The sequence below is a fragment of the Neocloeon triangulifer genome, unplaced genomic scaffold, assembly GCF_031216515.1.
Source record: "Neocloeon triangulifer isolate White Clay Creek 2 clone unplaced genomic scaffold, ASM3121651v1 ptg000004l, whole genome shotgun sequence".
Taxonomy (NCBI): domain Eukaryota; kingdom Metazoa; phylum Arthropoda; class Insecta; order Ephemeroptera; family Baetidae; genus Neocloeon; species Neocloeon triangulifer.
This window is the reverse complement of record NW_026775547.1, coordinates 160,559-173,260: the sequence shown is the minus strand read 5'-3', so window position 1 is coordinate 173,260 and position 12,702 is coordinate 160,559. Positions and strand designations below refer to the sequence as shown.

At 36.2% G+C, this 12,702-nt stretch overlaps 1 protein-coding gene across 8 annotated transcripts in view; it reads left to right on the top strand.

Annotated features, from left to right (window-relative positions):
• Positions 1-12,702, top strand: part of LOC132193599 (tensin-1) — a 124,914-nt gene that overhangs the window by 60,259 nt on the left and 51,953 nt on the right. The window contains exon 3 of one of the 8 annotated variants that reach the window (XM_059614363.1): positions 1,059-1,096. In XM_059614363.1, the coding sequence (XP_059470346.1) occupies positions 1,059-1,096 (38 nt within the window). Of the gene's footprint in view, positions 1-1,058; positions 1,097-1,286; positions 1,440-8,964; positions 9,291-11,458; positions 11,614-12,702 lie in introns of those variants that run through there. The other 7 variants (XM_059614369.1, XM_059614368.1, XM_059614366.1 and 4 more) reach the window with 7 other exon arrangements.

The window sequence follows — 12,702 nt, the reverse complement described above, 5'->3', positions numbered from 1 at the left end:
CTTCCCAAAGACTTGTGGCAAATTATGTTGTGTTCTGAGCTACTTGCTCTTCCTGGGAACTTCACGCGTCGTTTCGTTCGTTAACTTTCTGTTTGTTTTGATAATATAACTTTGCCGCTTGTTTGATTTTGCTCTTGACGTTGTGTGGTTGGGAGCTGATTGGAAATGCTCTTGTTGAGAAATGGATAGAATCTACAAATCTAATTTATTGGCATTATTTTGTCTATTGAAATTTTTAACTCAAATTTTGACTGGAAATTAATAATATAGTTTCATAAATTTAAAACATTTAATTTTGAATAGCATAATTTTTTATGTTACAGTCAATATCAAATTGAGTTTCTGGAAAATTATATTACATAGACCAACTGAATCATGCTATGAACTATTAACCCAATGCATCTTGGAGCTTGATACACGTTCAATAAAAAAATAGTTATAAATTAATTAAACATATATATAAATTTATATAATTAATAAATATGTAGATAGATATTATTTCACTATAATTCATAATTAATTTTATGCATTTTAATTTTAAGTAAATAACACATTTATTACATTTTACTATAAAATACATCGCGTTGTATAGCTTCTCTCCCGTTAATATGTAAATTTAAATTTAAACAAAATTATTCTTAAAATAATTTTAAATGTTCTAACTGCGGCGTATTTACGTATTATTCACTAAAGATGTATCAATTTCAATGAGGTGTTGTTTAGAATTACAATATATCAGCTCTGCTAATAAATATAAATTAATTTATTGTAATTAATTTCAATAAAAATCAACAAAAGCTTATAATGACTCAACTTTCAAAGCGGTAATCAATCATTTTTCATTCTTTTAACAATTCTTGAGCATCAAGATAAATAGAGAGCATAATTAAGTTTTAGTTGATTAAACATTAACAGATGTAAAAATTATGTTCAACGTTTTAAAAAAAAGTAATTATATTATTTCCATCATTCAACGTGAGTCACTCGTTCCAACCGTGCTTTTTTCTTCCTGCCATAAAATTTAAATTCGATAATTGAGCAATTTCGTGTGTTTGCAGTGTGCAATTACATCTGCCACCAGGAGTGCGAAGCCAAGGTAAGCAGACAATTTATTATGATTATATCAGAAGTTCGCTTTCCCGCGTGGCCGCGGCGTCGCGCGGGTTGCCTGCGCGCGAGGCGGTCTCGTCTGCCGCGCGTTCGATAGATGTCGGAGGCGTTGGATCTGCCGGCGTTGGCCTTTGTGCGCGAAAATAACAATAAGAGGAGCATGGGCAGGCAGACGGCGAGTCTGCGACTTGTCCGCATCGCAAAGGGCGCCTGCCGCTCCAGTCGCGAGAAGAAAGATCGCGTAGAAAGAAAGTGCACGGGGGGACCGGTCGGTCGGTGTGGGCGCTCCAGAAAACGGCGACAACTCGGCGCCGATTTCCGCGAAACAGGTGAGTACGGAAAAACGGGTCCAATTCGAAATCCATCTCGGCAAAGGTCAAATTTATGGATCTGAATTTATTTTGTAACGAACCGGATTTCGCTGCCGTGTTCTGAAATTTTGTGATTCGTCATCGCGTAATGACATATCCGAAAACACCAAATCACGACTGAATCTTTATGATTTTTTCTTTTTTGCTCCGGTGCTTTATTTCGGTCTCCAGCAGCCCGATGAAAAGTACGAACCGACCGACGTGTTGCTGGTTAATGTAATCAGATGGGCCAGTATTTATAGTTCCAATGATGTTTATAACAGACCACGGCGGGAGGCTTCTTCTTCTTCTTCTCCTGCACACGTTGCCATGCACAGCCGATATTTTTTCTCTCCTCCGGCATGCGAGCACCGCGTACATTCTTTAAGCGCACATGCGACTTTCAACTTGGATTCTTCAATTAAAACTTTGAAATTTTCCGCTCCAAAGGTGATAGGATTGATGTCCGAGGAGAGAATTACCTTTATGCAAATTTTCGATTCGGGAAAACTATCAAGGAAGAAATTATAATTTGCATGAGAAAAAAATTAATTAAATCATTTTTTACAGCCTCTTCTGAGAGATTTACAGTTACTTTTCAGAGCCAATCAGTCTCTCCTATAAATGTAATTTTTCGCCCAACCTTGCCTAGGGCCAAAATCTCAAGATTTCGCACCCGAGTCGAATCGGAAATTTTTCCAGCCGTCTCTGGAATGAACACATCTCCTCTCATTTCGCGAGTCGATTTCCTTCTTCATCTCTCGCCAAACGACGGCGGATAATTATACAATGGGCTTCTCAGAAATGACATCGACTTGCCCGCACCTAATGGACGCAGCATTTCATTTCGGCGGGTGCGTTTTTTTTTACTCTCATTTTGGATAAGAAAACGACCGCGAGATCTGTATGGACAGGGAAACTAAAGCTCTACATTTGAGGTTTTCGAACCTAATTAAAAAAATTTTCTACCTGTCAATTTAGACCCTATTCATGAACACAAAAGGCTGTCAATGTTCTTTATTACGAAAATAAAAACTAAAATTTAATGCGTTCGAGGAAAAATCAGACCTATGCGACTTGTTATTTTGTGTTGAGGAGAGGCTACAAGCCATATTACATTAGACTATTCAAAATGGAATGTTTTTGTTGTAAATACGCAAATCTCAATTATTGAACTGTGAATATCCTTTTGATTAAATTCTTTTTGCAATTATTACGTAATTTTGTTAGAATATCACATTTGTTTATATTTGCTGAATTCCTCTGTCATAAATCCAAATTTTTCCTCATATTTACATTCAATCTGAGTATTATTTTGCTACTTAAAATTAATTTAATAACAATAAATCAAAGTTAAACATTACATCTTCTGTGCTACCACGGTCAGCAATTTTCAATAATTTCTTTTTAAATTTTTTAATGCAATTGGGATTTGAATATTTTTATATTTATATTGATCTTCTTTTGGTTCTGGTGACCTTTTTGTAAAAAATGCAATCAAAAAAGCGGTAAAATTTTTAAAACCCACAAAAATATATAAAAAAAATCAATGAAAAATAATATAATAAATTGAGCAAAAAAAAAATTTAAAAAATAAATACTTGTTATAAATAAAAATTTATTAATAATGAGTGTAAAATAGTTTTAAAATATTATTATTGTAACAACAATTAATCAGAATAATATAAATTTGCTTGCTTCTTTGTGTTCTCGTTAAGTCTTCTTCTCGGTGCCCTCTGCGGCAACCACGGCGCCAGTAAAACCAAATTTGAAGTGCCCTCACCTCACCGTCTTTTTTTGCTCCTCTCATACATACTTTATAGAACAATGCAGGTACTCGCCTTCTTATGCAAAGGAATGTCTCGGCTGGGTGTCGGTAATAAGTACGTATATAGGAAGAGCCACTTCTCTTTTTTTCTTGCCGGCGACGAGCCTGCTGTGCGCATTTTTCGCTCTTTGCTTATCACTCGAAAAAAAAATTATTCGCCACGTCGGGCCCGCTTTTGTTATTATTATTTTTTCTGCGGCATACACGAAAAATTATATATTACATTCAAGCACGAATCGGAATTTTAATAGGCGAGAGGCGAGCACGTGTTAAATGAAATGCTGTTTTCCTGGTGTTTGTTTTTCGTATTATTCAGCGTGACACGACCGAGCTTTGCTTAAAAAAAAAATAATGATGAACACAACGAACAGATTCCTCTCTGCTTTGAAAGAACGGTAGAATTTTATGTATTCAATGGTGAGGGTTTGTTGTGCAATTATACAATGGCCTTTTGTTTTTGATGATGCTATTCAAATGATGTTCACCAACAGAGTTGTGGCGGTCAATGTGAAAGAAGAATTTATTTCTCCTCCCAAAAAACAGCTCATTTAAATGAAAAACCCTTTTCCACCTCATAAATTTGAAAACGGACGTCTCAATTCATCAAACGGAAAGAGATATCCATTTCGACTCGCGTGTAATTATCACATTAGGTGGGCCGTCGTATAATTTCTCTCCAAAATCCGAGAAATAACAATTATTAGAGAGAATAACTAAAAAATCTTAAAAAGTTTTCCCATAGAAATCCATCCTTTCTCGCCGTGCGAGCCCCCAGCGGCGTGTGTAATACAGATCTGCTGCCAACCTATCATTACATGAATTGTGTGCCTCCCATCGAGGCGCCATGCCCTGCGATGATGTTCGCCCGACTCATTAATTTTAATCAAGTCGCCTTGCCGCGGGCGTTCGGTCTTATTTTCCTTGCCGACTTATTTGACTGCAGCAGCAAAAATGAAAACCTTTGGGTGCGCTGCTGACCACTCAGCGAAAATAATTTCCGACCATACAGAGAGGCTAACCGCAGATTAATAGACACGTTTAAGCCGGATTAAAGATTGAAGGTTATAATTTAATTTTGATAAAGCTTCCTAATGGCATAAAAGGATGTTGAAGATTAATTTTGTTTTTGCTAAAAGTATGGCTTTTAAAAAGACATAAAGCAATTTAACTGCTACTCATTTTATAAAGATTAAAGCCTGTGGAACTTCTACAATTTATATAAATTTTGAAAATGATAGTAAATCAAAATTTTAGTGCTTTTTAAATTCACAAAAAAAAAACATTTGTATTATTATAAATTGAAAAATGTGAATCTTGTAGTTTTTATTTAAATTTTTAATCTTTTTTTAAGGTGTATGCAGGCGAAAATAAAATTACCCAAGTCCTGTGAAAAAATCTACAGATTGTGGTATTATGATATGAAATAATTATTATAGCATTTTAAAAATAAACACAAATAATTGATTTATTTCAAGTGATTATTTACGCTAATTCTCAGGTATGAAAATTTTAGTTTCTGGATAAAAGTTATCAAAAAGTGTAAGCAACATTCCTGAATTTTTCGCAAATATTACAAAAACACTGAAAAATACCTAAAGTTAAGAAAAGCAAATAAATGAATATATTTTTCCAATAATTGAAAAATAAACTTTAAAATCATACTAATAAGACATATCAGAAAATTATTACAATATTAGAAATTCGTAAGATTAAAGTGGCATTTTGAGCAGCTGCGCATATATTAATAAACCTCAAAATTTATTAACACTTTATATTTATTTTTTATTTGAATCTAATTTGGCTGGCGGTGGAGCCATTTGGGGGTTATTTTGGTCTATTTATAGCCTGCGGTGCAAGAAGGCCCGATCGTGACGCGCATTTTTAATTGCACCACCAGACACGCTGCTGCAGGACACGTGCACGTGTTGTTTGTTGCGCCCAACGAGAGTGCACGTGCCGTCCGTCTCGCGCGAGAGACGCGGCCCATTAAAATCATTTCACCAGATGCCGAGCGATGTTTTAATTTTGGGTAAAACTCGTCTCCACCTCTCACACTTTGTTTAAAAACTGCATGGCAGGGGGTCGGGGCGACTTCAAAGGTGCAGCAGCTTCTGGACCAAACAAGAAAATAATGAGCCCCGAGTGATAAAGCGCAGAACCCAAACTGGCGCCAGCAGAAATTTTTTGGAATCCGAAAATCGTGTTGCGCGCGGTTTATCGGAGACCGATCTTTTCGCGGCGGAGAGAGATTTGTCGAGTCACAAATCCGGCTGCATTAAGAAAGAGCAAGAACGTGTCCTTTGTGTGATATCACGGGGGCGCGGTACCTTATTGGCGTCTCGGATCGGCCGCAGATTGAAAAATGAACTCGGCATGCACGGTGAGGGGTCTGTGCTTGGGATCGCGTGATATCAGAGGGAGATAGGTATTGTCTGCTGAGAGAGATTTATTATGAAATGTGGTCGGAAACAAAGACGCTGTTGCCAATTTATGGAAAATACCTTCAAAGGTAAAGGCACAAGAAAATTATAATGTCAAATAATAAAACTTCAAAATTTAAAAAGAAAATAATAACAAAAAGTTTGAGTATTTTAGCTATTTAATTAACAAATATGTATGAAAGGATGAATTTCAGTTCAAAAAACACCCTCAGGATATGTTTCAAGCAGTAAAATGAACGAAACAATTTTTAAAAAATTGAAATATAAAGGTTTTCTGGTATTTTATTGATATTTTTTTTTATCAAAATTGTATGATGGCACTTCTATAGGAAAGGGCTTTATAAGTATTCTTAAAACAGTTTGTTTAAAAATAAATTGCTTGTACAGTTTTATTTAATTTACAAAAGAGACTATAAAAAGTAATCAAAAAGTAATTTCCATTGAAAATGCCTGATAAAATATCATTTTTCAACGATTTCAAAACACAAATATAATCACAATTTGCACAATCTGCAAAAATCCTTAAGTCAGGAACTAATCAGTGATCAGAAACAAACTAAAAAAAACTTTTGCATCAATCTTTTGTAATCTTTTATTACAATAAAAATTAAGCTTAAATTTTGATTTTTTTTTTTGTGAAACTTATTATTTTTTTTCTGTTTGAAATATGAGTCTTTTTGAAGTTTCTCGAAACAGCACTCGGGTTTTAAGCAGTGACATTTGTTATGATTACATGGGCGAGGGATGTCTTTGCATTCAAAGAGCAGCTCCGTGGTCGGTCGGTCGACCCTTTTCTGCTGGTGAATATAACAGTAATACTTGTCTCTGTCCATCATCATTCATCACGGCGGCGGAAAAAGTGCCGCGCGATTCGGCCGAGGGTGCGCCTCGCTAGCTGGATTTGTTACATCCATTTGTCTAGCACTTCTCGGTAAAAGCTATATAATGCCCTGAATGGACGGACGCGCGCGTGATTTGCCCATTTCATGTCGAATTTCACGCCTGCCAGCCGCCAATGCATTCTGATGCAAACGCGGCCAGAGATGCCACCCAAATGGCTTTCGAATCAAAAGCGCCGCTGGAAACTCTGCCGGCGCAGATAAAAGATCTTGACGTGCAGAGACACACTTTTTGCACCGACTTATTTCAATTGAGAAAATTCGTATCTTTTAATAGAAAAAAATTAAATAAAAATGATTATAAATTATCTTGAATTATCTTGCGATTAAAAAATTTGCAAAAGATTAAAGAAATATATAAAATTTATCAAACTTTCACACGTTTCAAGCCTAAGTTGTTTAAATTTCATAATTATATAATTCAAGATCCTTATTTTATTCCAGAAAAAAATTACTTGTTTATCTAAAAATTTCCGGTGTCTTTTGTTTTTGAGAATAAATTAATTCAAAAATTTAAACTATTCAGTGATGTAGTGATTCAGATTTAAAATATAAGATTTTGATTTTGGATGAAAAATTTCAAATTTCCAGGGAATTTTTTCCTTTTACAGCTCCTGACGATGAGAAGTTTGTCGTCAACCCTGGAAAAAAATATGACAAAAATCATGAATTTTGTACATCTCTTCCTACAATTTGGAAAGTGCGTTCGCGTTCCAAGAAAAATAACTTTTGAGCTCCTTTGAGCTTTCCAAGCAGGGACGAAAACTTTTTGTCACAACTTCCACCCCCAACGTCTCTTTACAACTCTCTTATTCTCTCTGATGGGCTCGCAGCGATAAAATAAGAAGTTTCCTTGCTGCATCTGGTAATGGTGCATAATAATCCGCACGAGGCACGTGTAAAAAATAATGAGTAGCGATTTGCTTTGGTGCAAGAAGAAGTGCACCCCGTCGACTGCTGCATTAGGTTAATGAGGTGTTCAAAATGTCAAACTCCCCCGCGCTCGCTCGGCTGGGCATTTCTTTCTCTCTCTGCGCCTGGCTAGCTGTTTACACGCATTTCAACAGCCTAACAGAGATTTATTCTCTCTTCGATCCGATTGGATTAGACAGAACGAAATAACAACAATGGCCCCTTTTTCGGTCGCACGAGCGCGCCGAGATTCTTCCGTCTTCTTTTGTCGTCCGATAAATAATAGAGACCCTTTCGCGTGTCACAAATCAAACGCTGGTAAATGTCAAAGTGGAGGAAATGCGTAAAAAGCAGCATTCTAATGGGACCACTAATTTGTACCTTTATTCGCTGCGGACAAAAAAAAAATGAGATAAGCCGCTTCTTAAAAACTAGTTCTCCAGCAACAGCTCAATGGACGCGCGTAAAAACTTAATGAATTTTTTGGTGGCGCTGAGCTTATTGTCGGGCGTTTCCAATTTACATGCTTGTATTTAGCCCGACGTGCATGAATAAATAATTATATTACAAGAGTAAGAAACTTGCTCAATGGAAATTACCATCGTAATTTTTTTTACTAATTTACTAGCCTTAAAAGGCGTTACAAAATTGTATTCAATAAACAAGATTGATCATTCTGATGAGCCACAAAAAAAATGTTAGCCTCTTTTTTATTAAAAAAAAAAATTGCTATGCAGATACATTGTAATCATTTTCAGTTCGTACTCTTAAATTTTGTCATCCTTGCAACATAAAATTAATCAAAATGTTAAAGATCAAGAAGTCATACCCGAAGATAAACTCGAATATAATAATTTAATTTGATAAATAACTCAAGGCCAGTCTTCATTAGATGCAGCTTTGTCGAGGCTCCCCGCTTTTCTTTCTCTCTTATATTTGATTAACGAACGGACAAAAACAATGCATCTGTATTCGACCCATAGCAAAGTGAGAACACCTGCACATATAATTTCAAACTGATAGAGAAGAACGAGCTGCGTCAGTGTAATTGATTCGACCTTGATTACGACGAGATATATAGAAATAAATAAATTTATCGTAGGTGTTGGTTGGTAGCCGTCGTTACTTTACATCTCTCTACGAATTCATTACAATATGATCATTGCGTCCGAGACGTGGCAACGAGGCCTCGGCGGTTTGATGTTTGCCTTCGGTTTGTTTCTCGATGGGCCCCAACGAGCAAGACGCCTACTCCGCGGTGTGTTTTGAGGTAGAGGAAGAGAGAGAGACTCTTTTTAGGAGGGAAACAGACGCACACTCTCGCTGCTGGAAAAAATTTTCAGTGTGCGTTTGGATTGTGCGCGAGGAACAACACAGTCTCGGGGTGCGCTTTCTCCGCGTTGGATACAGAAATAATTTTGTTTGCGCGTCAAAGTGTCTGCCGAGTTCTTCGATGGAAGTAGCGGTCAAACCCGATATCGGCACAATTAAATACAAATAATAATCTCGTCAACTGGTTCTTCTCTCTTTCGGACGGAGGATGCATTTCGAATGGCAACGAACCGCTCGTGTCCAAATTAGGAACGCTGCCGCCACCGGATTACCACTCCAGGTGTTCCTGCCTCGCTGCTTTTTTCAATTATTGTGACTCTTCGACTTTTTTGTACTCCCGGCGACCAACTATACAGCTAAATGACCTTCGTGGCCGCGAGAATTAACCGATATTAAATTCTGAAAAATGCAGGAAGAGGTGAGCTTTGTAAGGGTGTTTATAGGAAGGGTTTTTTTCTCAAGCACTTCTGTTTTCATTGTCAAAAATAGTGGCGTGTTTTTTTTTACTAAACAATTTATGGCCTGTGTGCACATATATTAACGCGGATGGAGATTTTTTCCTCGGAAATGCATTCAACCCCCTGAGACCTTTTTCATTCTCTCTATTGTGTTTTTTGAGAAAGAACGTGGCCTGCTTGTTCAAGTATAAGTGCCTTCCTCCTGTGCGCGGACCTTCGACTCTTGGGGCCGTTTGTCGACGTCAATGCGCCCTTAAATCAAACAGCAGCCTTTAAACAATATTATGCCTTTATCTCGAGGTTTGTTTTATTGCCGAGATGAATTCGCCTCTCTTATTACTTTTTGATGTTTTTTATTTTCTTCTTATCTCTCTCTTGGTGAAACGACCCAATTTGGCACTAGTCGCGCTTCCGTATGCATCAATTAGTATTCTTAAGTTATGGCCTTTTTATTGTTTAAATTGGGAGCGGAGAGCACTTAAGAGCGATGCTGCGGTTTCATCACACTTGCCGCAATCAACATGTTGATCAAAACGAACGGCCAATCCAGACCATAAAATTAAAAAGTGCCAGAGTGTAAAAAAAATATAGGCTCCAGCCAAAGATAATGTTTTTTTGACATTTTTTTTCTTTCTAAGTTTTGAAAGCAAAAACAAAAAGTTCTCGGAAGGATTTATATATAACTTGGCTTGAAGTCAGAAACAAAACAAGCTGCATTTAAACCGCTGCAGACGCGAATGGGATGAAATTCAAAACACATGCATGATGCGGTCATGAGGTTCTCGCCGAGCACTCGCGAGAAGAGATGCTTTTTGTGCGAAAACAGTGCATATTTATTATAAGTGGCTTGCTGGTATTCATTACATGCATTGCAGCCAGCAGAGTGCTCGGCTACTTGAATTACTCTCAGCTTGCCACTTAAACGTATATTGTGCGCTTATCGATAATTTGGTAAACAGTGAGGATTTTGAATTAAATGGCGCAGAATTTTATTGTATAGCGCAAAGTTTTATTCTCAGCAGATTAATTGTGACTGGAAATTATTTAGTTTATTTAAATTAAATAATAAATTTCTCTTTATTATACAATTATTTGGGCATATTAATTCAATTTCATTTGAAATTTAAAGTAAACTAATACATAAATTATTTAATTAAATTAATTTTTACGTGACACCAATCATTAAGAAAATTTTATTTAATTTGCTTTATTATCACTATTTTTTTTATTATATTTATTATGTTTTAAAAAATTTTTCCTTGATTTTTATTTTCCTTATAAAATATACTGCTATTTTCTTAATATGCGGTCTAGTTTTAAGTTTTTATGTAATATACTAAATGGTATAAAATAATAGTATGGGTACAACTGATACTTTACGTTGACGAGCCTGTTTCTAAATAAGAAACTTCGCAATTTCGTAGATTTTCTATCATAATTATTTGAAGATCAGTATCAATAAATTTCTCCAACATAATATGTGAAAAACTAACTAATTAATAGCGTTTATCATTTAAAAACTGAAATAATTTATTAAAAAGACTCGGCAGGGTGCTATAAATTAGTATTTATTTATTATTGTCATACAAGAGAAGTAATTTTAAAATAATATGTCAGACAATGCTTGTTCCTTGTTTCAGCTCTCATTAATTATTTAAATTCACCTAACCGCATAATCTTCTTTGAAAATCTTTCAATCTCTATAAATAGAATGAAATTAATATCAGCATGGCATATTATTGTAAATATCTGAGATAATTGAATAGCCCTGAAACTTTTTACTTGTAAACCAAAAATTTAAAGTGTCGCCTAACTCAATTTTTTTGCCGTGATCTCTGTCTGGGCGCATATTAATCCCGATCCAGCCACTCGGCTCACACGCACGTACACACCATGTACCAAAAAGTCACAACACACATGCTCGAAATTGATCATTTTTTAGACTAGCTGAAAACGTGTGACGCAATCGCAGACGGGTTTAGGGGGCTAGAACGATGATTTAGTCTCGGCAGTAACATATATTTACTCGGAGCACATATGAGACTCTCTCGAGTTGTGGGACAGGCCGCGGAGTTGGTTTCGAGCGCGCGAGTGGGGCGTTCCGAGTCTCTTTTCTATTAGTCTGTCCGTGTGTCGCGCGGCGTCAACCTCGCGCCAAAGTGCCGCTCCAGCGAATTATTTTTTTTTCGCATTCGACTTAATTCGCGAGTGTCAGTGAATATTTTTTAACCGAGCGTCATGCCCTTTGCCTTTAGTTTGTTGTGCTGATTTTCCGATATGGAGGTGAGTGACCAGGGCGATCACCTGACCAGCAGTTAGCGCCGCGTGTTTGCATTTCGTTATCAAATTAGTATGTGTGCGCACGCGGTGCCAACTAACAGATAAACACAAACGTATTCAGCACACGGCTAGAATTATTTGCGCTTGTCATATTTCGGACTGCATCGGACGTGCGCATTCGTACAAAGAGGGGCGTGCAAAACGTTGTGCAAAGTGAATTTATTATTATGACATTGATTCGCATTAAAATCTGGGTTGAGAGGATTCCATAAATGTGCATAGACTTATTTATATAGACACAAATTTGTTTAAAAATTCAAGTGTAAACAAGATTATTCAAATTTTATTGCACCAGAAACCCCTTAGTAAAATTTTTAGAATACAATTTTCAACTTAAATCGATCAATCCTTTAAGCGGTTTAATTCATTTTTATATTACTTCCGGCAATAAAATACATTTTTAAAATTAAGAACGTCATTAAAATCACAAAATAGTTCAAATTCAGTTAAAAATTGTTTTCCCCACAAGCCCATCAGTATGATTTTAGAATTGAATTATGGTAAAATTGCTATCAACACTTCTTTAGAGGTGAGGGGGAATTTCAAAAATTAATGAAATAAAATTAGTCCTGAAACTAAGTGCTGAATATTTATTAAAGTGCCCTAGTTCATGACTCATGACAAATAGAACTCTTAATAATATTTGATTAAATTTACAAAATCCTCTCTCAGCGAGTTTTATTGTTGGATTTATTTTTTTATTCAAGCTGTGCAGTGGGCGGAAATTATGTAAACGAACAATGACGGTTTGCGTTTTGCCACATTATTGAAATAATACCGAGTAATTGCGCAGCACAGATTTTCATATACATATGTATAAATATAATGTACTTGGGCGGTGAGTGTGCTCGTTAAATATTAACACGCTCTGCAGCATGCCAAGTTTGCTCTGGGAAAATGAAATGCTGAGCGACCAGGCTAGCGCAAGCGACGAATGATGCAGAAGAGCTTTTTTTATTTTGCACAAAAAGCAGAGCACACTTTACCGCAGAGCAATTTTCACCATTTTCGTTTACGCCTTGCTTGAATCAA